Here is a 26,890-nt window from a genome sequence, read left to right as displayed (position 1 = left end):
GCAAAAAATCCCAAATCAAATGAAAACGAATGTAATCAATACATTTATCTTGATTTTTTTAATTTATTTTTTTATTTTTAAGTAAATTTATCGTTTATTACATGCAAAAATGTGGTTGAATTAATACCTTCTGTCAGTTTTAACACAGTATGTAAGAATTCAATTACTTTAGGTTGAACTGTGATGTCACATTACACACTGGAGACGTACAATATGACATATTTGGGCAAATGCATCTATGCAGATACAAACTATACACGTTGTGAAAGTAAATTGTATGATTTTGATGTATTTTCATTTCAAAGAACAGTACGATCTATAATTATGTTTATGCCAAAATAAAAATTTTGTTTTAAACAAATTCTACGTTCAAGATTTATTTATATTATATTTATTTTATTTATTTATTTATATTTATTAATTATATTTAGTATGTAGCTATGAATACATAGGCTATCGTGAGAAATAATGTGTAAGCCATGACATATGAATAATCATAATAGCTGTGTAGATGCAGGCAAAGATAATCTGATAATACTAATAAAAAGGCATCCTTAACATTTAAATATTTAGCTATGAATAAAAAAAAAGACAACATCTTGCATCTGAATGTGTTCTCCCTGTCATGTAGATATTATTCTAACAGCTGCCATAAAATCACACCACAGACAGTATCACAGAGATTCCAAAGTTGCAGTTAAAAAAACAAAGCCGAAAAACTCCATTAACAAAAATACAAAAAATAAATAATTTGTGAACTTTTGGTGACCACGCACAAAAGTCCACTAAAAAGTGACTAGTCAGCTCCATCAGAGACAGAAATATGAGCACGGAGCTATAAAGACTTCTGATGGAAACCTGAGCAGCCGGCCAACTCAGGAAACAAATAAAACTCCTTCATGAGCCGAGTTTTATGATCTTAATATAGGCACCGTGGCGGTCCAGTGGCCTCTAAGTGGTCCGCTGGACAGTTCTGGGTTTCAGACAGTAGCACACTGAACTCTGGGTAATTAAAAGAACACGCTCACTGCCCGTGAAATTACAATAAATTCCCCATTAGCTGGGTCGAATGCACATTTTGAATATTAGGACAGAATATAAAACTAATGGATACACAACAAACACTGTATGTAGGAATCATTAGCTCTGTGTAGTAATAATAATAATAATAATAATAATAATAATAATAGGAGACCAAATGTAATTGGAGGTGTGCTGATTACTGTGCAAAAAAACTCCCATTTTTCCAATTCACTTAATTCCAGAAGCATATTTCATTAAAAAAAAAATGCTAATCTGCTAATGAGGTTAAAAATGGTTCCAGCTGAAATTAGGGTTTTATCTTAGTGTTAATTCTGTGTTATTCCACAATACTGACTTTTTCGTTTTATAGAAAATCCAAAAATAAAGTGCTTCTGCTAAAAACAAGTGCCATCATTTCACCACCACTGGCTGTTTGGAAGTAGCTTTTGTGTTTTGCAGTGCTCTTTGTGTTTGTAAGTCATAACAACTTCATATTACTATGACGTGATCAATTCAGTGCCAGAGTAAAGTGAGGATTTTCTCACTTTATGAAGTACTAATCAATGACATTTGTTTGTTTTTAATTTTCTTTTCACTCTTTTGACTTATCTTCCTATTCTTAGACAAAATCACTCATATATCTATTGTTTGCAGTGATTCCATATTTTGTATAACCCTAACCCCTAACCCTAAACCCTAACCCTTTTCTAACCCTAATAATTTTTTTCCCCTGACATTATTAATTTCAGGCATTCTTTTTTTTTTTTTTACTTTATTCATGACATTGAATCAGAGTGAAACTCTGGGCGAGGTTGGTTGCCGGCTGAAACCCATCTCCTGTGTTTTTGGGATTTGTTCCAGTCTCTTTGAAGCGGGACGGGGATGGGTCGCCTTTTGTGAATCAGACAAAACAAGCTCGTTGGGCCATTAGTTTCTCTTTTGTAGGTGCTCGTCTAGGTGCGATATCCACCCTGTCGTCGCTGATAGTACAGGGACAAAGAAAGAAAAAACAAAGAAAGAAAGCCTTCTGAGGCCCAAAAAAAGCACCCCCCCGAGGTAATTTACAACATTCCTTTCCAGTTTAAAGGAATCTCCAGTAAAATGTGATTATCTCAATAATACATCCCAATCAGATTTAAAACCACAAATCATATCTGGCCTCTGAAACATCTGAAACAAACGTCTGAAATGTAAGATCTCAGGGCTGGGGAGTATAATTTCATAGTACTGAGAACAGTATTTCATTCTTCATGACTAGGGGCTGCACAATATATCGTTGTTTTTTTTACCGCTATCACGATATCGACATCGCGAAAGACATTTCGAGATTTTTTGTGTTGGTTGAAAGAAAATATCAGCAGAAAACTGCACTTTAAAATCTAACTGTCATTCTCTCAGTCTCTCTTACTGTTAGCTTTATTTACGTATAGGGGGAATATCTTTTGTAACCTAAACCTGTAGAAATAACCTGGTTTTTGTCTTGTAAAGCAAAACTAGGCTAAAAAACAAACAAAGACAATCTCATAGTCCTGTTAAGTTATTTTTTAACACTAGGGCTGCACAATATCTTGTTTTTTTTTATCGTCATCGAGATCAATTGCATCAACTGCCGCAATAAACACATCGCATAAGGCTGTGACATTTTGCGACTTTTTGCAATTTTATTTGTGTTATTTGAAAAGGACATATCAGTCGAAAACTGCACATTAAAATGCAACTGCCATTCCTTTTTTAGTTTAGTCTTTTATTGTTAATTCAACATTCAGTTTGTTCAATAAAATGTTGGACAGGATTTGCTTTCTTTCTTTTTTTTTATTCCACAAACAATTTGTCGTATTTTAGCAGAATACTGCAAGAAGCAGAAATCCAGAACTGAGTACACTTATTTGTCACAAGTTATATCATTATCGCCAAATCGCATATTTTTCCTCACAGTGTGCGGCCCTTGCCATAACCTGTAAGTGCTTACTGGAATAAAAGTGAAGTTAAAAAAAAATTAAAATGAAAAAATAAAAACCCACAAATCATAAAGGAACAGAAGCCGATGAGAGCTCCTAGAAGTCTCTTGCCCGGTTCATGGGAACGTAGTACTCCACTCCAAGGAGACACATCTGATTGGGCGGGGAAGAGGAGCGCTGCGATTGGCTGAAGGAGCGCTGACATATTCTGTGTCTTGTCATCGCTGGGACCTGTTCTCCGCCAGATGCCCTCCTCTCGTCCCCTGCAATGTTTGCAGCCCCACGCACGCGATCCCTCGCTCCGCTCGGCTGCACCCTCTCATCGCATTACTTCTGCTATTCTAACTCCTCCATCAATTATGCACTAGAATAACTCTGCCCCCCCCCTCCCCCCGATTGGAGCCAAGACATAAAAGAGGATCATCAGCGCTATAGCGCTGGCAGCGTCTGCCCGTGCAGCGTGTTCCCGCCGTGCTGCAGTGATACGCTGGAGCCAAGGTGCCAGCTCCTATAGGACGCCACGCACAAACTAACACATCACAGCATGGACCGCCATCAATGTGTTAGTAGGTCAATCAGAGCTCAGTAGGCTAAGCCATGAAACATTATTTAAGGATGATCAACTCCTATTTCAGAATCGATAATCGTTATCTTTTTTGAAAGATGAATTTTTGGGGCATTTTCTGCCTTTAATCACTGGGACAGCTTAGATATGAAAGGGGGGAGGGGGGGAAGACGTGCAGGACATTGCCGCAGGTCGGATTCGAACCGTGGGCCTCTGCGTCGAGGAATAAACCCTCTGCCATGTGCTCTACTAACTTGGCTTCCCCGGGTGCCCAAGATCAATAACCTTGGCACCCAATTTGAGTTATTAAACTTGTTCTGGGGTAATTGTTTTTTTTATGGATTTGTTCACCACAAACGGCTGTCTGCCGTCGCACTCGTTATCTCAAACATCTTTCAAGCATCAAACCGACATCCGAGCTAAGACCAAAGAGCAACACAGCAACTTCTGAACTGAGGTGAATTAAAAAGCCAATGTAGCTTCAACAACCTGCACAAGTCTAGTCTTTTTGACTAGTTTGAAGATTAGGGCTGCAACTGGATCGATGGATGGATGGATAGATGGATGGATACTTTATTCATCCCGATTATTTGCATTGTCGATTAATCTGTCAATTATTTTCTCGATTAATCGATTAGTCGTTTGGTCTGTAAAATGTCAGAAAATGGTGACGATCAGTGTTTCCCAAAGGCCAAGATGACGTCCTCAAATGTCTTGTTTTGTCCACAACTCAAAGATATTCACAGAGGAGAGAAGAAACTAGAAAATATTCACATTGAGGAAGCTGGAATCACAGAATCTTTACTTGTTTTACGACTCAAACTGATAAATCGATCATCAAAGTAGTTTGGCAATTGATTTATCAGTTGACAACTAATCAATTCGTCTTTGCAGCTCCATTTAAGATGAGATGATGTTTTGTCGTGGCCGGATTTCATATAGCAGTTTCAGGAAAATCAAGTCATTTTGTCTTCCTCACTGCTTGATTAGTTTTGTTTCAAACTAGCAAATACCTGTAGAAAGTCCCCAATATTTTAGCTTGTTTGTGGCAGTGCTGCTTCTCACTTCTCACACTCAAGTTCAGCCTTTATCCATCTGCTCATACAATGTCAATAGATGAAAAAAAGGCCACAAAGTTCAGACGATAATTTCCATCCCGCAAAACAAAAATCATTTTTCCTGAAAAAACAAAGACATTTTCTTCACACAGGGGAAGCTGTCTGTCTGCACAGAAAGAATACGTTTTACAATTCCAATAGAAACCAATAACAAGAACTTCCAAGGAACAATATTTTCTGGAAATGAATGTCTGTCATATTTCAGGCAAATTTGTGATTTGTGATAGTGGGCTATGTAAATGAAATTTGGAGTTGACTTAAAACTAGACAAGAAAAGGGAAAAAAAGCATGACACTGCACTAGAATCAAGATTCAAAAAATATTTGAACTTCACATGGATATTTTCCAGTTTTTAGGAAGATCCGACTTTAATAACTCGTTAACAGGCATAAATGACTTCCTATGGAGTCATGTATGTCTGTCTGTATAAGGTGGGGATTTTTTTTCTTTGCAGTAGTTGAGCGTCGGATCAGGGAATGCTCAAGTGACATCCCAGGATTCGTAACCTACTTTTTTTTATTCCTTGAAACAAAATGGAGCCGAATTTTGGAAAATGGCTGCCTTGTGCTCCCCGCACCAACGCAGCAGCAGCAGCAGCACATTGAAAAGAGGAAGGCGAAGAGGAGGAGAAGTCAGCCACGTCCTCATGGAAAGTGTAGCTACACATGTTGGCAGTCTGAGATTTCAATTAATGACCCTGCAACTCAAGTTGTGCGATGATAAAATACCAACAACAAAAAAAAACTATTTAATCGCAGTCATTCATCATCAAGGCAACGCCAGGCCAGGAAAAGATTAGTTATAAAAATAAAAAGGAAACATAAAATAAAAGCCCGACATAACGTCGACCCCTGTATTAAAGTGGTGGCGGTCCTGACCTGGATTTCTCCAGGTTGCGTGTCAAGGTTTGTCCAGGCTCTATATCGTGTGATCACACAACAGCTTTTTGAATATTTCATGGATTCCCAGAGCACCAAGTGTGCTGAAATCCAACAGGAGGAAACACTTTGAGTCCCAACGGACCGGAGAGCCACACGAAAGGGTCCCGCAAAGTCACGGCAAGTTCATGCAACAACTGTTCTTCACACGCAGACACAATCATGACAATTTCCCCCCCTTTCCTTAGTCTGCACCGCGGGTGGCTGAAAAACGGAGAAAACAAGCTGAAACTTTCTCCTCTGTTGCGGTTCAGCTCCAAACCATCAACAGATCAGTGGTGGAATGTCACTAAGTACGTTTACTCAAGTACTGTACTTGAGTACAAATGTTGAGGTACTCGTACTTTACTTGAGACTTTTCTTTTCATGGCACTTTCTACTTCTACTCCGCTACATTTCAGAGAGAAATATTGTACTTTTTACTCCACTACATTCACCTGACAGCTTTAAGTTACTAGTTACTTTACACAAAACACATGTAGTTTATAAAATATGTTTTATCATAAATTAAACTACCCAATGATATAACGGCCTACAAGTCCAGCTGAAATTATCAGAACATTAAACACACAACTGTTTGGATCGTTTCCAGTTTATAAAATGTGAGGATTTTTCTGCATTGAGTACTTTTACTTTTTATACTTTAAGTACATGTTCCTGATGATACTTACGTACTTTTACTTAAGTAACATTTTCAATGCAGGACTTTTACTTGTAACTGGGGAATCGACCGATACTGGTTTTTCAAAGCCGATACCGATACCGATTATTAATGGAACCGATAACCGATATTTGGAACCGATATGCATTTACAGCGAAGATGAAAATCTTTAAGTCAAAATCAAGTTTTTGGGATGTTACAAAAATCCAACACAAAACTTAGTTTAAATGCTTTAAGCAATTATTTAATACATTAAAAACTTTCAACATAATATCCAGTAACAGAGAATCAGATAGCGTTGTGGGCGGGACATTAAGTCAGACTCAGTGGTGAGTGGAGCCGAAGCAGAGGGACAGACACAGAGCTGGAGCCGAGCCAAAGTAGACCACTTTTGAATTCATTAACTTTATCGGTTATCAGGCACATAAAACGCAGATACAATCTGCAAACTGGCAAAAAAAAAAAAAGAACGGCCCCAATAATCGGCCAGGGCCGATAATCGGTCTGTACCTATTTGTAACACAGTATTTTTACAGTGTGGTATTAAGTACTTTTAAGTGAAGGATCTGAATACCTCTTCCACCGCTGCATCAGATAAAACCCTCTTACCCCAAATGATTCCAGGAGACATTTGAACCGGAGAAACGTAAGCAATTACACCGCAGCGCCGTCTCCCACAAAAACATATTTTTGCCTCATCAGAGATGTTTTGGGTTTGCCTGCGTGGCCGAAAGACAAACTAGCCTATATCGTACTTGCCGGCACTGTGAATCTCACACGATTCACACACAAACATCGACAGGAAGAGCAATGCACTCACACGGCAGCTTTGTCTTAATTTCTTCCAAGATACACAAAGAGCTAAGCAAGAGTCAGCAGCCATTTAAAATCAGGAAATATGGCCCTGATGAAGAGGAAAACATACTCTTTAGTTTCAGGCATCCCTCCAGAGGCCGCGGTGACCCAAATACACTTCCAGAAACATTTACTCCGAGGTTTGGCCCCCGCTGTCAAAAATCATCACACTCTGAGCCAATTGACATTTCAGCTGTAATCATATATGATTTCAATCTACAGACGTGCCAATGTTCCTATTGCCTCCATTTGTCTTGAAGCAGAAGAGACAGCGAAGCCTTCCCCGTACTGACATCACAGCTAACGAGTCAAAAACCACAGACTTTTAACAGTTTGGAGTCCAAAGTGAAGCTGAATAATCCAACAAAGAGAGGTATTCACCTACATACAATAATCCAAACATGCAAAAGAAAACACTGCCGACTTCTTTCACTGGGTGCTGTTGAATCTAGAGCTGCAAAGATTATTCGATAAGTTGTCGTATTAAATTAATCGGCCACTTTTTTCATTTTTTCTTCATTTCATGTTTATTTGAATAGGGAGAGATGCTTAGACATAAACATTTGTGCAACACATCTCCAATGCACAGCATCGCAGCATGTATAGCTATTGCTAGTTCCCAATGCCCGATGATAATTCATTAATGGATTTGGGTCCTTTCTTATGAAAAAAAAAAAGTCCAAAATCTTTGATTCCGGCTTCTTAAATGTGAATATTTTCTAGTTTCTTCGCTCCTCTGTGACAGTAAACTGGATCTATTTGAGCTGTGGACAAAACAAGACATTTAAGGGCATTTCATCTTGGGCTTTGGGAAACACTGGTCGACATTTTTCATAATTTTCTGACATTTTCTAGACCACAACAACTAAACCATTAATCCAGAAAATAATCAACAGAATTCGACAATAAAACAGCCGTTAGTTGCAGCTGTCTAGTTAAATCCACTCATCCTTTATATTGATTCTACTTTTAGAATGGAGTAGAAAATGCACCTTTTAACAGCTCCACTGCGAAAAATCTCCCTATTATCAAGTCATGTTGTCTATTATGACTCCTTAAAGTCTGGTGGAAAGATAAACCAGTGAGTGTAACATTATTCCAGCCTGTTTCCAATACAAATAAACTTGTTTTAAGACTTTTTCTAGTAAGAAAAAACATAGGATAAGGCCAACAGTTGCACTAGAATGAAGCCAAAATGTAGAAAATGCTTAAAACCAAGTCAAAATAATCTAAGACTTTGTGTTGACATTATTCCAGCCTGTCACTCATACAAAGCAACTTGTTTAAAGACATTTCTGGAAGAAAAAACATCAAGTAAGGCCAATTGTCACACTAGAATCAAGACAAAATGTAGAAAATGATTGAAACAAAGACTTCTACAGCCGATAATACAAAGAGATTTATTGGTCAATTTTTTTCAGTGCAGCTGTAGCGTTCTCTGTCAAACTTTCACTGTTTTTTATTTTTCTAGTTTCCTAACAAAAAAACTCCTGTTTCACTATTTTTGGGTGTTTGAGGAGTCTACAGAGGGGCTGTAGCATTGGCCAAGCAGCCGCCCTGCACTCTTTGTGATACTGTGTGCTGCCCTACAAACCAGCAGCAGCCTTGCCCTGTCTGTTAGCAGCTTAGTGGCTCTTTAGGAGCTTTTTTAGAGGCCGTTTTCCGAAGCTTTACTGCAGTCATTAGGAGCTAAGGCTGATTAATGTGAATGGTCAGGCAGGGCCTGGCTTTCTGAGGGGAGAACACAGAGGGGTGAAGGGTCCCACAGGAAGTGTTTTGTGTCTCCACACAAAGGGAGGGCTGACCTCTTAAGCCCCTTAGAGCCTCTTTGCTAATACCCTCACCGGTGCCTACAAAGACACGGGGGATGCCATTTCACCACTCACATTTAAACAGCATACACACACACACACACACACAAACACAAAAAGATTCAAACGGCAGAAAAGTGAACCTCTGTGCAGCGAAGTGAGACTGAGATTAGGCCTGGAGAGCTCCACCCCCCCACCCCCCCCAACTAATCCATTGACTGTCATGCATATAAAACTCAGGATGGCAAGCTCACACAGTATCTGATCAGGACACTATCAATCTCATCAAGTCATACAAGTTTAGTTTTCTTCAACAAGTGCAAATAATCTGCTAATTTAGAAAGATTATCTTAAACTGTTTCCACCTGTCTAAATTTGTTTCCACCTGTCTAATAGGTTTGGTGATTTTTTTTTTTTCTTCACATTCAAGTCACAATTTCCCTTCTTTCAAGATAATAACAGGATCAATTCTGGATCCATTCTTGAAACAGGTTTATTATTGTATATGAAAAACAGGTTGGAATAATCATACCGCTGACAGCTTTTCTTCAGGTTTTCTAGATCAAGAAACATTCTAATGTTTGAATTCTTTTTCACTTTTGAGTGGAATTCAGTCAGATTCAAGTTGGTTTTTTTCTTGATTCCAGTGCAGCAATTTGACTTGTTCTGTCTTCTTTCAAGATAATGACAATCAATTCTAGAACAATCTTGTAACAAGTGGACTTCTGTTGGACAGAAGTCATCCGGCTTCACCGGTAGATTTGCTTTTACATATTTTAAGTAAAGATTTCTAAAATAAAGTGTGATTTTTTTTAAATTGAATTTAAAGCTGTGATCTCTCGTATTCTTTCTATTTTTTTCTATCAAGATAACAACAAACAAAAAAGTTCTAAAAATATTCTTGAAGTAGTTGATTTGAAATGAAAACATTTAAGTTATCATGCTGCACTGACAGACTTTTTCGCTTCTGCTAAATGGAATTTTCTAGATTTGAAGTGTGATTTTTTTTATTTATTTTTTTTATCTTTCTTGATTCCAGTTCAACGATTTACCTCGGTGAGTACTTCAGCCTTCTTCCAAGATAAAGAGACTCAGTTCTAGAACATTCTTGAAACAAGTTGGGAACCTTGATGAAAGGGTCCTGCGTTGGTCGATTCGTTCACTTTTATGTCAAATTTTCTAAATTCAAGTCAAATTTGTCTCAGTTCCATTCCATTCATGATTACGGTCACTAAATTCTAGAAAAATTCATGAAACAACTTGACTTCTGCTGGAATCGGAATGAAGTGATCGTGCTGCACTTTGACGATTTGTTTGCTCTTATGTTAGGAAACCAATACTTTTTTGAGCTCAAAACCTTTTCAACATGGAAATTGCTTGTGATGAAGAAGAAAAAAATAGCAAACGAAAAGAAAATGCACCAACTTGCAACACAATGACTGTAACCGTCAGTGCGTTTGCTGTGCCAAAGCACATAGAACATTTGCCGTGAACCAATAAAGCGTCCACGCTTATTAGTAACCTTTCATCACTACTTCCTGTCAATCAGGCCTTGTCGGCCTGAGGGCCTCGCCTTATTAGTGAGAGCGTAAAAGGGAGGGCGGGGGCGGCCTCTCTCTCCAGGCAGGGTCGTAGAGAGCATGGGGGAATGTCGGGTGTCTCCACAGGACAACTGCCCCCCCCCCCAACAATCTGCGGAGAGCTGAGTCTATGGAGCTCAGTCTTATTAAGTACATTCCGTAAGGCATGACTGATTAAAGTACTCCGAGTGGTAGCAAACTGGCACGATATGACAAAGTGCCACACTGTAAAAAAAATACTCTGTTAATCTCTGTTAGTTTAATTTAAAATAAAACATATTTTAAAAACTACGTGTGTTTTGTGTGCAAAAATCTTAGTTTGTAACCAGTAACTAAAGCTGTCGGATAAATGAAGTGGAGTAAAAAGTACAACATGTCCATCTGAAATGTAGTGGAGTAGAAGTAGAAAGTGGCATGAAAAGAAAAGACTCAAATTTTTACTTACAGTACAGTGCTTGAGTGAATCTACTATACTATAGTTCCCATTCCACCACTGGCGATATGACGCTCTTTTCATTTCAAGCACTGAGAGACTGAAGTGCTGCGAGCAGGCTTAATGCTGCTGCACTTTGTAATAAAATGGAAAGTAAACCTCAGATAAGAAGCCTCTCATCCTCACTTTATTGATAGTTTCTGAACCCTACTCTGCAGGAAATCACATTCAGCCATGCTCTCTTTGATGCCTTTAGAGATTGACACTTCCTCAGGGTGGAAACATTGGTTCTGACCCCACCCTGGGACTCCGCGGCCTGGACACTGTTTCCTCTGTCGTAGCCTCTGGCCTCTTATGAGGAAGTTTCTCTCACCCCCGCGACTGTATTGTCCTGTCCTGTTATAATCCCCCTTGCCCCACCTCCGATAACATATGCACACTCTCCACAACCATCCTCTCCCGTCTCCCTGCTCTCAGTCCGTCTCTCTGCACAGCTAAAAGCCGTCCATGGGCCGCTGAGTTCAAGCGGAACAATGGCGCTTGGGAGAAGGCTGCGGTCCTGAGGTCCAGTCAATATTTGGACGTGGTTTGCCTTTTTGTGCCTGTTTTTTAATCCAAGCGGAACCAAGCGGCAGGGAGCCAGGGAAAAGGCTGAGAGGGGGGAAGCGAGGGTAAACACTGGGAACAATGCGATTGGGGCAACTCACAATGCCACTGGGAAACTATCACAACATCAGCTGGCCACCAAGTGAAAAGTGGAGTATTGTTTCTTTAAGTGGAGATTAAAAAGAGAGCAGAGTAAGAAAAGCAAATAGCGGAGGTTGTTCTGCTATGACAAGAAATGTGTGCAAGCGTCGAGTCAAGGACCTTAAGTACCATTTCTGAGGAATTGGCTCAACCAGAAGCAATCAATTATGTCTGGAAACTGAGAGGAAAGAGACAGTTTGGATCATCAGAGAGGTCTTCTAAGTCTAAGTGATTCCCAACCAGGGGTACTTGTACCCAAGGGGGGCACGGGGCAATATTGTCGGTTAGCTACTAATTTGAAAATTTAGAAATTATGGTTTGATTAAAAAAATATATACATTAAGTCAACTGTAAGAACACTGCATGTTGCAGTTATGTAAGAGAAAACTAGGTAGCAAGCGATCACAGAATTTAAAACGGGTACCAAAAAGTAATGACTAAATGGTAGAAATAAATAGCTAGAACTATTTGCTAAACACAGTTCAAATGATAAGTTATAAGTACTGGATAAATGGTTGAAATGAAACTAAAAGTAAACGGATGGATGGTCAATGTTCAGCTTTGTTTTAAGTAGTAGTAGCCCAGTATGCTAGTTTTAGTCAACTGCTGACCAAACCACCCTTAATACTGACAGTTTAATTGTATAACAAAATAAACAACCACTTTTATATAACGAATAGTGTTACACATTTGGACAATTAGTCCTCCAAACCATCCGAAGATTTGGGTTGTTTGTTCCTACCCTCTTATACGGGACACCACCATCATATCTAAACCAGAGAATGTCGGTCGCGGTTTTGAACGTAAAGGTTCCAGTTTTAAACGTGCCAAACATTGTCAAACAGGTCACAGTTTGCCTTTGTTTAGGCACAGAAATTACTTGGTTATGTTTACGCACCAAATCTACTTAGTTGGGTTTAAGAAAAAGATATAAGATATCACTTCACTTCCGTGAAGTTAGGCGTTAGGGTCGCCATTTAATTTGATTCTCAAACAGGACTTGAACCCTGAAGTGAAAGTCGTTCTTTTATTTGACCCATCCACCAACCCAACCTGCCTCCTTAAATGGAAATTTGGCGCTCTTATAGTACATCACCTTACTTCCTGCTTTGCTCCCGACAAAATGACTAGCCTGCGCCATTACTCTAAATATAGGTCGTAATTGCTGCTTGAACAAGCGACCTATGGGAGCGCTTTTTTGGGGGGAGGACATTCTCCATTTGGAACATAACTTGGGAATTGATGAAGGGGTACGTGAGTTCATCTGACATGGCTGTGGGGGTACCTCGGACCAAAAAGGGTAGGAAACCACTGCTGTAAGTCAATAATCACACTTATAACAGAAATGCAAACAGGCCACTGAAACGATTCTTTGATTGTCTTATTGAGAAATATGTTGCATCTGCTTGGGAAGGCTTTGGATGGGCATTATCAAGGATTAAAGGAAACCCCTGGGGTGACAGTGCTCTCTCTGAATGCTGGAATCCCCCTCTCCCCAGCTGTCAGGTCCTTAGTCCCACCCAATGAGGTTCTTTGATGACGAGGGGTATCAGTTTCCATGGCGTCGGCGACACAAACAGCTTGGGAGATTAGGGACGGAACTCGGCCCTGATTCTCTGTTGATCCCGCCTATCAGCAACAAATAAACACCTTGGGCCACGGCAACGCCTGCACGCGGACCATATGGACCCGCGTGGGTTTTAATGAAGCAACTAAATAGCTGGTGAGCAGGGAATTCGCTAATAGCTCCTTGTCAGAGCAGCAGTAAATACTCCACTCATGCACTTTATTCCATCATTTGGTTGCCGACACAGGCAAAGCTGACAAGGAACATCTGTGACTCATTTTTCTTACACGAGCGTTTCAACCATGAACGCTACAGCTTTTATTTTACGGGTTGTGACTTATTGTCTTCATTGGGAGGCTTCTGTATCGGTGCCACTTTCTTATAAAGCTGTAACTAATGCCTTTATTAATGGTTGATACCGGTGTTAATAGCACTTTATTGATGACACAAAAAGGACACATTTGGACAGTTTGGATTGCTATAATCAAATCTGATAAAACACACTATAAAGTCTTAAATTGTAACTAATGGCTTTATTCATGTTAATAAATCATTTGTTAATACTGCATATATCTAATAAGGATTGTGTCTGTACTGAAATTCATTCATTTACAGCTTTTTGACATTTACAGCTTTCTAATAAGGCATACTTTATAAAGGGTTTATAAGTTGTAACGTATGGTTAATAATGGTTAATAAATCAGTTATTAATGCTTCATAGATCAGACATTAGCAAAGAGCTAATTCCACCACAACCTCTGATCTATTTATAAATGATTTAATAACTATTAGGGTGTAACGGTAGGCAGAAGTCACGGTTCAGTTAATACCATGGTTTAGGAGTCACGGTTTGGTTCATACCATGGTTTAGGAGTCACGGTTCGGTTCATACTGTGGTTTAGGAGTCACGGTTCAGTTCAACGGGAAAAAAACCCCAAATGCATAAGGATCCCTTTCTTTGATTTATTCTGAACAGACAGTGCAATTCTTCAGATGTAAGTCAATGTAAAATGTCAATAAGTTATTTATAAATTGGTTTTGTTCTACATGTTCTGAAATAAATGATTCAATAACATGAATAAATCCATTTGTTACAATTTATTTTATAAAGTACGCCTTATTAGAAAGTGAATGAATCTAAAACCATTCTAAGTCTACAACTAAAAGGAGTCACGTCAGTGTTTAGCCATGTACTCTTACCAGATTTTTGTTAAATTTGTGAAAGTTTTCTAAATCTAAAAAATTAAGCATTCCCAGACTTTCCAAACCTGCATAGCAACTATTTGCACACTTTGACTAATGGACTGACTCTGAGTAGACCGAACAATGCCAAAGCTTTCACTCCAGCATCTACACTAAATGAATTACATTTTGAGATATAAATACCAAAATGGCACAATTATCTAAGGCCCTTTTGGTTGGTTGTTGGAGAGATCTGGCATCGGAAAAACAACTAAGGGTCATTACATCAGTGGTATCTCAGCAGTTTCTCTCTAACAAGGCTCCCTGATACTGGAGTTTGATTTAATTGCATTAGGTAGCTTATACAAGCACAGCTACTTTCTGTCATTATGGAAGCTTTTCAAACTCCAGGAGAAGCTGAGCCATCCTCAGGGCTGTACTGTACTCCTCCTCTCCTCCTCCCGAGTCCTGCTAGTCTGATCCTAATCAGCAACAAGCATCAGGGCAGGAAGATGAAAGCAGAGCAAACATGGACGCACGTTTATCTGAATTACAAAACAAAAAAGGTTCCTTTCAGCCCCCTTTTGAAACAATAGAAAAACACGAAAATGACATTGCATTTTCATTTTTCACGACTCACTTCCCATTTCAATTCCAGAGCTCCTGTAGGGGATTTCATGAATGGCTGAGTATGGACTGCTGCTCCGGATGCCATTTCTCCCCACTTTGGTCAAATATGCAGCAGAGAAGGCAGAAGAGGGGGGTGAGAAAGCTCATCTGGAAGTTGGGACTGTACCACAGCAGGTTTCCCTGAGCTCCAATACTGAGTATGGTTACATTAAACAGCAGGGAACCCGGGGCCCTGCGAGCTTGTATGGAATACTGTTAGGTTCTGCTGCAGGTCAGGGGGCCCCCAGGCTTTAAGCACAGCCCTCTCTTACATTATACAGCCGGGGTCAGGTTTAGATTAAAGTCATGAATGAGAAAAGGAGACAGTCATTTAGAGTTACTCATTTATTTAGCCTTCATTCTGCAGAGACAAAGCCCAGGCGGGGTGCCGTGCCGGGGCCGTCACCGGGCCCCATGGCAGGCGGTACTGCCCCGGTTTTGACCCTGACAACGGTCCCCTCTGTGCTGCTTAACCCGCAACTCGCCTGGTTACTACCAAGTGTGTGACCTCAGCATGTGTGGATCTCTCACAAGGCCGAGCACCATGCTGTGCCTTGGCCGCAGTTGAAATACCCCTGTGTACCCCCTTATTGTCTGCCCCAGCGTGGGCCAGGGGGGGATGGGGGGGACCCTTGGATGGGTGAGCATGGCAACCAAGAAACCAGACTTGGGAACTGGGAACTGTTTGAAAGAGACTGTCCTCCCCCGGGAAAAAAAAACGCCCACATAAGTCGCTTTGTACAAGCAGCAATTACGACTCATATTTACATTTGTAGTGACGGCACTAACTAGTGTAAGAGCGCCAAATTTCCGCGTTAGGATGGAAGGTTGGGGTGGTGGATGGGTCAAACAAACACAAGACTTTCACCCAGGAGCCCGGGGTAGAAGCGAGATCTTTCAACTTTACGTGTAAAGAAGCATCTAATTTGAAACCAAACCACAATCTTTCAAACATAACTAAGTTGTTTTTTGTGCCAAAAGCTAACCAAACTGTGACCGTTACTATCTCTGGTTTAGATATAAGCATCCATTCTGGGCTTTTTCCAATATTATTGTTGCTTTTTTCCACATTTTTGTTGCTTTTTTCAAGGGTATTTTTTTGGGGCAAAAATGTGATGTTTCGGTGGTTTTTTTGTTGCTTCTTTTGGAGTTTTTCTTGCCTTTTTTGGCACTTTTTTCTGATATTTGTAGCCTTTTGACGTTGAACAACTTTTTGGAGCTTTTTGGAGCGTTTTTTTCTGAGATTGTTTTCAACAATTTCTTCAATGTCTTTGTCTCTTTTCTCAATACATGCGGACATGTCCCAGGAACTCCCTGGATACTTGGGGAGCTCAACCCCCACAATGTGGAACCCAAAGTTACGCCCTTGGATATAAGGTTGTATTTCCTGCCACCTCTAGGGGCGTTAGGTTATGAAACGCTCCTGTGGGTTGTATTAGAGGGTAGGGAACAAACCACTATCGTAGTATGATTTTGAAGACACAAAAACAGAACAACGTGCAGCCTGTGAGTGGGACAGAAAGCCGTTATCAGACTCAGATATCCATCTGTTAGCGGAGCAGGAACTCCCTCAGCCTTTGATGTCACCACCACAACATTTGCATTCGAATAATTAACACCCTGTCAGCCCAACAGACCAGTTTCTCGCTCCTGAGCAAATGTTGATATCATTTCTTGTTCTTTTCTTTTATTTTGACTCATGCCGAAACTGTAGCAAGCTAATACCAGAGCAGAGAATTCCTGTCCAACTGAAACAAAGTGACACACACTCATTATATCACTAAGTGCCAAGGCCATGGCACTGAGTCACCCAGGGAGGAGTCCTGACACATTCAGGAGAGAGTCTAGGAGGAGAAATGTCACTTTAGTATTTAAACTAGAAGGATCAGGGCTCATATGAACAGACTTTTTTTGTGTGTGTGGGGGGGGGACTTGTAGTAATTTAAACCAGGAAGCAACCTAAAGTTTTTCACTGCAGGTCACCAAACACAACAAAGACACTCAATGAGCACTTTCTGTGCAAAGCACTGTGTCACTGAAGAATAAGCCACAGAAACTCTTAACTCCACTATATATATATATATATATATCCAAAGACAAAAACATATCTACAAAGTCTCACAGGATGAGTCTCCATTTGGCACAAAAGCAATTCTGTCAATTCTAATCGATGACAGCAGACTGGAAGCGACTCAGCGTTATTTCAACGCCACGGCGCAGCTCAGCCGAATGCATCTGTGCCGGCGCTTGTAACCCTCCTCATATATTTCATTTCCCGAGCTGAACGTGCAGCAAAAACACTGAACATAAATGCGTAATAGCGCGTAATGGTGCGTAATAGCGGACAGCCTTGTGTGAGAGTGCCTTGTCCCTCTGTCAGGTCATGATGTATGCCGCTACGGTGTTGCACAAACAGTGGTTCAGATATGGAGGATTATTAACTGCAAGCGTGACAACAATCCGTCAGGGAAGACAAAACAAATAAAGGTTGTAGTCAAGCGGTAACATAACAAATACTAAACCTTGTGTGTGTGTGTGTGTGTGTGTGTGTGTGTGTGTGTGTGTGTGTGTGTGTGTGTGTGTGTGTGTGTCGAAGAGGAGTTCATAATGGTATAGCTCAACGCAAATGTTAAATCATAATACGCTTTGTTGCAAATTGACGTAATAACAGAATCGTCTTTAAATTGTGAATAGGCTATATAAAGTGGCGTTTTGTTGAGCTTCTAAACTAAACTAACTAAAGCTTGCAATTTGTGATGTCTTAAACTGGGCTCAGAGTGTAAGCTACACACTGTACATCCAGTCACTCAACAATCAAACTGCTGCAAGCCGGTTAGAGTGCAGCAACAACCGGGCAACGACAAGGGTGAAGTCCGCCGCCTCCAGCGGGCGGAGGGAGCCCGTGTGCCGGGGCGTTCCTGCGGAAGAGCGGCGCTCACTCAGCGGGGTTACTTACTTTGGGTTGGTGCGGTTCCAGTACACGGCGTAGCGGTCCGTCACCACCTTGGAAGCCGGGTCCTGGCCGTACACACACATCGCAAAGATGAGTGTGAGGAAGAGGAGGATCATTTCCACCTGCGGCATATTGGCTCTGGAACTCCGGGGAAGCCAAGGTTGATTCCAGCCCGTCTGTCTGTCTCTCTCGCTATCTATCTCTCTCTCTCTTTCTCTCCTCTGGTTCGGCTTTTTAAGGATTCTGCTGGAAGTGTTTGGTGAAATGTCCACTTGAAGCGTTTTATTCCCGCACAGATGTAGAAGCTCCCTCCTCGGTGTTTAAGAACTAAGAAATATCTCTCTTTCGTTTCTTGCTCAGTCCTCGGTTTGTCAGTCAGGTCAACGACTTTGCACCAAAACGCTCACTCCTCCAAAAAAAAAAACAGTTCTAGGATATTTCAAGTAGTGAATATAGTCGCTGGAAATCCACAATATTTCTGCCTGAACAATCTTCCTCCGGCTCAACTCCGCGCCGCGCAGCGAACACTTTCTCCAACTCGCCTTGGATTTCCCAGAGAGGAGCTATACGCAGTGGGAAAATATCTACTAAAAACCAGAGAATGAATTCCCCACAATACAAAGATAAAGAGAGCAGAAACGCAGTCCTTGTGCCGTAGCACAAGCTCTCCAGCTTTCAGAGTCTCTCCTCCTGTTCGCTGGGAATGAACCAAGAAGCGCTCCCCCCCAAAAAAAAAAAAAAAGAAGAAGAAAGAAGACTTAAAGCTTCAGCTCCGGCTGAACCCTCAGCAGCACGAGCGCTTCTGTTGTGCCGAGCAACAACGCACGCAGTAAATTAAACCCTTTCTCGTAAACACACACACACACACACACAATTATGGAATCTCCGGGTTAAATGTTCCCTGGCGCGCGGCTCCGCAGCATCACCGAGAGCGCACGAGAAAGCGGTGTTATCACTGTGGAGGAAGCGAACTAAAAGTGTGCAGCGCTCCGGCTCCTGCGGCCATGCTCTCTCCCGGACAAACCCCCTAGCTTCCACCAACTCCCCCTCCCCCCCCCCCCCCCTCTCTCTCTCTCTCTCTCTCTCTCTCTCTCTCTCTCTCCCTCTCTCCCTCTCCTTCTGTGCCAGGGCCACACTGCAAGAAATGTCCGCCTTTTTTTTGTTTTTGTTTTTTTTTTTGCAGTTGTGGGGTTTGGATTTTTAGAGACTGTTTGCTTGAATCTTCGGGGTGAAATTAAATCAAAGAATCATGCAAATGCATTGATCAGCTTTGCTTTGTTCTCAATTTTTGTCGCGATGCTTCACGTGTTCACAGGTTGCAGATAACACCATCAAAGCACAGATGTCCCTTTTAAAAAAAAAAAAAAAAAAAAGAGGAAATCAAATGTTACCATTCTGCGCAGTAATGGATGCATTTGATGGCCGCGCGGTGAGGCTGTCATGATGCTGCAGCACTATAGCTGCTTGTTGCTGCACGTATTTCTTGCAGTGTACAGTTTCACGGTTGCGCGCAGTCTGATTGGCTTGGGGGGGGGGGGGTTGAATGACGGGCGTTTCGTTTATAAAAACAACATCCCTCCTCCTGCGGGGGGGGGGGGGGATCTGTGTTTCCCAATGCCGGCAGACAGATCCCAGGTCATTTCATTTCAAAAAGCTGCACAACAAGCTCTTTCGCCGGATCAACTTTCCACTTGTAATGACACGATCACAATCTTACGGAAGAGGATGAGGGCCAATGTGGAAAAATGTCAGAATGCTGAGTTTAAATTCAGAATTCTGAGGGGGGGAAAAAAAAGTTGGAACTCAAATATATATTTTTTATATTGTCTCTTATCCTTTTCCGTACAATCTGTCCAATCTTTTTAAAGTTGATTTTATTGGGGTGACGCCTGCGAGCTAGTTCAGGCAGGCAAGTCGAGCCGCACCGCTGCATACACAATGTTACACGCTTCACACACCGTATAATTAACCAAACACACCCCATCAATTTGGCGGCCTATTTAAGCTGCTCATCAATGCTGCTGCTGCCCTGCTCCTGTATCGCTGCCTGCTTTCAGCCCCACCACCACCCCAGCATCCACCTGCAGGCTCCGGCCAGGGGGGGAAGCTACTTTATCATCACTCCCCAATATCTCATGTAAAAACAAACTGCGGGGAGTGATGAGGTCGGAGTCTGGCCGCCAAAACACAACATTCTGCTGTTATAATAAACATTTCAAGCGTGAGTTGTCTGACTGAACCAAAGTTCAGCTGTTTTTAATGCAAATGAACTCCTTTTTATGAATTTACTCAAATTATTTGTGTTGTCAGTAAATGCTTTGCTCTCCCAGTGTTCCGCCTGCCATAAAGAAATAGTTTCCAACTGGTTTCAGTTCTTCTTTAACTGGCAAACATTGCCTTGAAACCAGTAAAGTATGTCAGCTGGCAGAGTTTTCTCTTGTTTGGGGGAAAACTACATTTCCATTCTGCACTAAATGACCACACCAGACACACAGTTTAATGTCAGCACAAAACAGCTTTCATTTCTTCTAGTTTGCTTCATTAAGTTTTGGAGCATTTTTATTGGCCTCCCATTAGTCTCACAGACATTTCAAATGTTGCCTCCATCAGGTTTCAGGGCTGTAGATCTCCAGTGAGCTGTGCACTGCTTTGGGTTCATGACTCAATGCGCCACGTAGTGGTGATCATGGGAAAGCCATCATGAATTGTCTGAGGAGGTCTTTTTTGTTGTTGCAGGAATACAATACGCTGCTCATTAAAGAAGAAAACATTGTACGGAAGAGGATTAGGGCCACATGTGAAAAATTGTTTTGAGTTCTGAGTTTAAAGTCAGAATTCTGGGAACAAAAGTCAGAGTTCTGACTTTAATCTCAGAATTCAGACTTTTTTTTCCTCAGAATTCTGTGATTAAAGTCAGAATTCTGTCTTTAAACTCAAATACATTTTTAACATGTGGCCCTAATCCTCTTCCGTACATTTGAACTATTTCTCAGTTTGGATGGGATTTGAAGGGGAGACACTGCAGGTGAATTGGGGATTTTTTTTGTTATTTAACTAACAGATATCACCATGAAACCTCCGCAGTTGATTTCTTACATGACGACAAATCTTTTTTGTATTACACGTTTTTTGAAATTTTATGTTTAAATATGCAAATTAGACAGTTTTCTTGTTAAATGTGCGCGCACATTTCCAGAGCAGGAGTCTGAACATTGGATAAAGCCAGTTTCAAAATTCTTGTTTTATTTTGTTGAAATATTAGAGTCAAATGTTTTTACAGAGGGGATTTTGGAGATCCCTTTCTATAACTCTTCTATCCTTTCTATATTTTATATTGAACTATGCAAATCAAGCATTATCTTATGCTATCTTTTGGTGAATTTAGGAGAGATCTAAAGGCGCAAATAGACAAGTGTGGTAAAATAAACATCTAGGCCTTAATGTGTATTTTGGATGTTTTGTTCCCAATAGTCTGAAAGAAGACATGTTATGGAAGCAAAATAGCCCCAAAACTCCAAATGTGAAAGTCAAAGTAAAAAGTGATGATTTTGCCTGTAGTGTCTCCCCCTAAAAATGATTTTAGACTACATAAAGATCACCCGGTGAGGTTTGGAGATTGTCCATTAGTGAGTGAGTGCAGATCCAGACAGACTTGAGTCTGGTTGCTGAACTAATCCTCCTCATAACAACAGTACCACGGAGGGAGCGTGTCTCAGGGCCGCTGGGCTTAACGGGGCGGTTGTAAACTTTTCAGAGACACTTAACAGCCGCCGCCGCTCCTCCAACTGTGGCTCCTGTTCACAAACGGACTGATTTACTCCACCTGAACAGGCTCATTGAACTCAATCTCGCATGGTTCAGAGTCCATCTGTAAGTCTTATTTCAAAAACTATTGGGTTTCTCAGAGCACCAAATGAAATAGCTTCTGTAGAAGCAACACTTAAATGGATGAATACTTTTTCAAATGATGAGTTTTTTTTATATATTAACCAGCATGTATGTATATATATATATATATATATATATATATATATATACATATAAAATGTGTTGTTGATTTTTCTGCATTGAGTACTTTTAATACTTTTAGTACATTTAGTAACATTTTCAATGCAGTACTTTTACTTGTAACAGAGTATTTTACAGTGTGGTATTAGTACTTTTACTTAAGGAAAGGATCTGAATACTTCTTCCACCACTGGTCCATACCTGAACCCTACTGAAAAACAAACAAACATGTAAACCGCAGCGACATGCACCTGCTGTACGCCATGATTCATCAAATCATTTGGACTGAACCCAATTCGCCAGCAGCATGATCATGTTCCTGTGGGCTTTGTTTACAGTAAATCCCCCTCACACTGTCTGTTGGGTGCTGTGTGTGTGTGTGTGTGTGTGTGTGTGTGTGTGTGTGTGTGTGTGCGTGCATGTACACGCATGCATGTGTACATGCATGCACGAGTAAAAAAAAACGGCAGGTCTGAGTGTTTTGCGTGTGTGCATGTAAGCTTGATTGCACTTGATTGGGCTAGGGAATGTGTTATGTCAATGACGGGTCCCCACAAAGATAGTGCCACAAACCTGTGTGTGTGTGTGTGTGTGTGTGTGTGTGTGTGTGTGTGTGTGTGTGTGTGTGTGCGTGCATGCGCATGTGTCCTGTACATGCATGAACATGTAAAAAAAAAAAAACAGCAGGTCTGAGTGTTTTGTGTGTGAGCATGTAAGCTTGATTGCACACACACACTTGTGTGTGTGTGTGTGTGTGTGTGTGTGTGTGTGTGTGTGTGTGTGTGTGTGTGTGTGTGTGTATCAGGCTGATGATCCACCTCACCCAGGCAGACTAATCCATGAGCTATAATCACCTCATCTCCCCAGCTAAAGTGCCTGTCCTACTTCATTTGCGCCTGATATACGTCTGTGTTCCCCAAGACAATGGACTTATTATAAATCAGGGTCAGTGGGGCTGCCAGCACAGCGGTGCATCCTAATGTTTCTCATGGCCCTTTGAGTCGACTGTCACATGTGCGGAGGAGACTGTCCTCCCCCATAAAACGCTCCCAGACCGTGTTTGTACAAGCAGCAGTTACAATCTATGATTACGTTTCTAGTGGAAACACCCTATAGTGGACGTAGTAGTTATGACAGAGCAGGAAGTAAGATGACCAAATATAAGAGGGCCAAATTTCCACGTGCGTAACCTTCAGGAAGTGAAGTAACGTCTGATTTTAACCCAAACCATGATCTTATAAACTTGAAGTGTAACTTCCGTTTTTTTCAACCTGGACCCTATTTTACTATGTTTTTGTGTCTAAGTGACTGATGGGAACAACAATCTTTGACATTGGTCCAATATTAAGCAAGTTTGCTGCTGTCGGCAGTCCGCGAAACAAGCTACAATGTTGGGTAATAGGGCTATTGTGCAGCTTGTATTTACTGTATGTTCACAAAACTGCTTGATTTGCCATTGAGAGACTCATGTTAATATTCTAAGTGTCTGAGAACATTATGGAAAGGATTTCTAAGGAGTTCGATCTTTCTGTTAAAGAGTAAGATCCTTTTAAAAAAATGTAATTCGCTAAAGCTACCAGACTCCATGTAAATAAACAATAATTTTAGCATCGTAAAATACACTTCATTCCAAATCGACAGAAACTAAATAAATCTATGAAAAGCCGGTTTGGGTCACCTTTCCACTTTTCCAACCATCACAACTCTAGTTTTGGTTGAAATAAAGACATTGTTTACCGATTTACATGTGAAAATATGTTGGCTCTATACACGCTAAAAGTGTTGCTTTTTTAAATGGAGTCTGGTGGGTTTAGCGCTAGCGGTCTAAGAGCTGTTTCTGGTTAAACAGAAAGGTCTTGAAGAGGTTTTTAAAGGTCTATCTCTGTAGGGATCCTTTTCATACTGTTCTCAGACACTTATAATAATAATCTAAGCCTTTTAGGGGCAAAAACAGCACTTTTAGTGGACGAAATTGGCACATTTGACCCTATAGGGTTACATTGCAGCTTGGTCTGTGGCTGCCGGTTACAGGTTCACGCTTAATACTGGACCAATTTCAAAGATTGTTGTTACTATCAATCACTTACACAAAAAAACATAGGAAAATAGGGTCCAGGTTGAAAAAAAAACGAAATTACCCTTTAACCAAGCAGTTTTGGTGCCTAAACATAAAAAATTGCGACCGTGGCATGTTTTTTTTTTTTTTTACTTTATGAGCTTCACGTTCAGCATCACATGCGTAACCGAAGTGAAGTAATGTCTAATTTCAACCCAAACAACGACCTTTTTCCTAATCTTATCCAAGTAGTTTTTGTGCCTAAACATAACCAAACTGCAACCGTTTTCACGTCTATGTTTAAAAATCGCAATGTTTATGTTCAAACCAGCAACCTACGTTCTCTGGTTGAGATATGAGGTTGTATTTCCTGCCACCACTAGGGGGCACTATTTTATGATACGCTCCCGCGAGTCGTAATAGAGAGTAGAGAACAAACAACCCATATTGTCGTATGGTTTGGTTGGAGGAATGAGATCCCTATATAAAGTATGTATGTGTATATATATATATATATATATATATATATATATATATTTTGTTTTTGCCACAGGACGTTGAATCACACGTGCTACCGGAGAGCAGAGTGACGGCAGTGATAAGAGCTGCAGATGGTTCTGATTGTTTTCTCTTTCTGATGTTTATGAGTGCAATCTGTAATAAACCAGTGCCATCAAAGTGTTTATATTGTCACACAGGCATTACAGCCCCTCAGTCATCTTCCATTAGCAGCTGGTAAACACACTGTTTTCTTCTGCAAAGAAAAATCCATTTCAATATTCCTCTCGTGTACTGAGAAGTAAATAAATTGTTACAAGTTAAATAATTGCTGCAATCACTTGAGTTGTTTATATTTGGTGGATTAATTTGTTTTATAAACACTTCACCATAGCTTTTTTATCATTTTTGTATAAAGACCCACATTAAGTATGTACGGAGGATGATTAAAGGCAAAATTGCAAAAAATAAAAATGCAATAAATCAAAGGGTATTTCTCAGAACACTGAGTATATTGCTTTCCTCTAAATTGCGATTTTCTTTTTTCTCAGGATTATTATTTTCTTCCCTGAAAAAGTTTGTTAAAGGTGTCAGGACCTGGATGGGCCTTAAAACATTTCCCTGGCATCCTCCTAGGTGTTTTATGTTTGTTTCTTTTTTTTTCATGGTTTATTGTTTGGTCCCTTGGATGGGTTCTTGTCTTTGGATACATGCACTGTATATACACATACTCAGTGTTGGGGAAGTTTTAAAAAGTAGTGTTTGCTCGTTACTCGTTACTTCTTAAAAAAGTAATCTGTTACTTTACTTAGTTACCCCCTATGGAAAGTAACTTTTTACATTACTTGTTACTTTTACGTTACTTTTAAAAGCAGGGGTCTCTGGCAGAGACTGAAGTTAATTATACAAAAACTATCTTTGACCATAAAGCCAATCTATGGTTTATCACTGAAGTGTCTGAACTCCACTGCAGACTGGATTCTCTACTCACAGAGTGACGGCTGATTCATTATGAACAAGTCCAGCATGGGTTGAATGCACATCGGCAGGTCATTGGCGTTACATGGTGTTAGTGTATACTATGTAATGTCTGTGTCGACTTGTACCGGCCGCGCAGCCACGATGGTCCGTGCATTGTGGTAGACACATGAAGCCTCTTGTCTGGAAATCCTTGCGTGTCCGTGCGACCGACACAAGTCCACAGCGGTCCGCTGCGTGTATGTATGAGGCCATCTCCACCGCATCCATCTGTGAGGTTCAGCTCTGTGTCTGCCTGGCTCAGAGCGCCGTCTAGCAAAAAGCCACGAAGCTTGAAACGCTCTCAAAAGTTAGCGTTGGCTGCTTCTCGCTTGCCATGATTGCTCTGCTACCAGCCTCTGTCACGTCCCGTGTGGAGCTTGTGAGCGTGCAGCTGAGAAGGCAGTGTCGCTGTCAAATCTGTCCCTGGGAAAAGTAACGTTGCGCCGAATTGAAAAAGGAACTACATTTCGTTACCAAATTTTCAGTAGTAGCGGGTTACACTACTTTTTACCCGAAAAAGTAGTTACGTTACTGTAACGCGTTACTTTGTACTTTTAACCCTCGTGTTGTTACTTTGTAGCGCGTTACACCCAACACTGCACATACTGTATGAGGGCTTGCTGTCACTATTTATGTGAAATAACAGGCCCAAAACATAGGTATTCAATACATTTACAAATAGTGTCGTGATGCTGGTTTTTGGTTACTTTGACTTGACATCTCAGAATTTAACCCTTGTGTTGTCTTCCCGTAGACCATTAACTTGTTGTCCTTCTGGGTCAGAATAGAAAATTAACTTTTTTTGGTGCTTTTCCAATGTTTTTGTCGCTTTTTTTAATGCATGGTCAATAAACCTAATTTAAATGACATTATACCTAATTTGTGAGTTAAAAGTAGCAGAAATTATGAATTATTTTGACTAATAGTTAAGACTTTGACAGGTTCATGTCAAAGTTTAGTCAGGATACTGTTTTAAAAAACATTTAAATTTATTTTTGAAATGCTATAAAATTTTATAAAACACCCAAAATTCTATATAAGTAATTATTAATTTGACCTGCAAAGAATGTTGTATGGGTTCCATACAATGTACATCATGCATCCATGTCATTTTTGGGCAATTTGGTTGTAAGAAACCCATATTTCTGATATAAAAAAAACTTTGAAAACGGGTTGAAAAATTTGACCCGTGGACAAGGGTTAATTTTGCAATACCGTCCATGATTCTGTTATCCAACAAACTATTGG

General features: G+C 40.6%; 1 protein-coding gene across 2 annotated transcripts in view; it reads right to left on the bottom strand.

Moving 5' to 3' along the window:
• LOC116034795 (ephrin-A5b-like) overlaps window positions 1-19,092 on the bottom strand; it is a 104,184-nt gene extending 85,092 nt beyond the window's left edge. The window contains exons 1-2 of one of the 2 annotated variants that reach the window (XM_035991171.1): window positions 18,267-19,092; window positions 18,064-18,234 (exon numbers count right to left, since the gene is read on the bottom strand). In XM_035991171.1, coding sequence (XP_035847064.1) covers window positions 18,064-18,191 — 128 coding nt within the window. In that variant the 5' untranslated portion in view covers window positions 18,192-18,234; window positions 18,267-19,092. Of the gene's footprint in view, window positions 1-18,063 lie in introns of both variants that reach the window. The other variant, XM_031277537.2, reaches the window with a different exon arrangement.
• Window positions 19,093-26,890: the final 7,798 nt, after the last annotated feature.

The sequence above is a fragment of the Sander lucioperca genome, chromosome 14, assembly GCF_008315115.2.
Source record: "Sander lucioperca isolate FBNREF2018 chromosome 14, SLUC_FBN_1.2, whole genome shotgun sequence".
Taxonomy (NCBI): domain Eukaryota; kingdom Metazoa; phylum Chordata; class Actinopteri; order Perciformes; family Percidae; genus Sander; species Sander lucioperca.
Note: the sequence above shows the minus strand (reverse complement) of the source record. Positions and strands in the feature narration are given on the sequence as shown.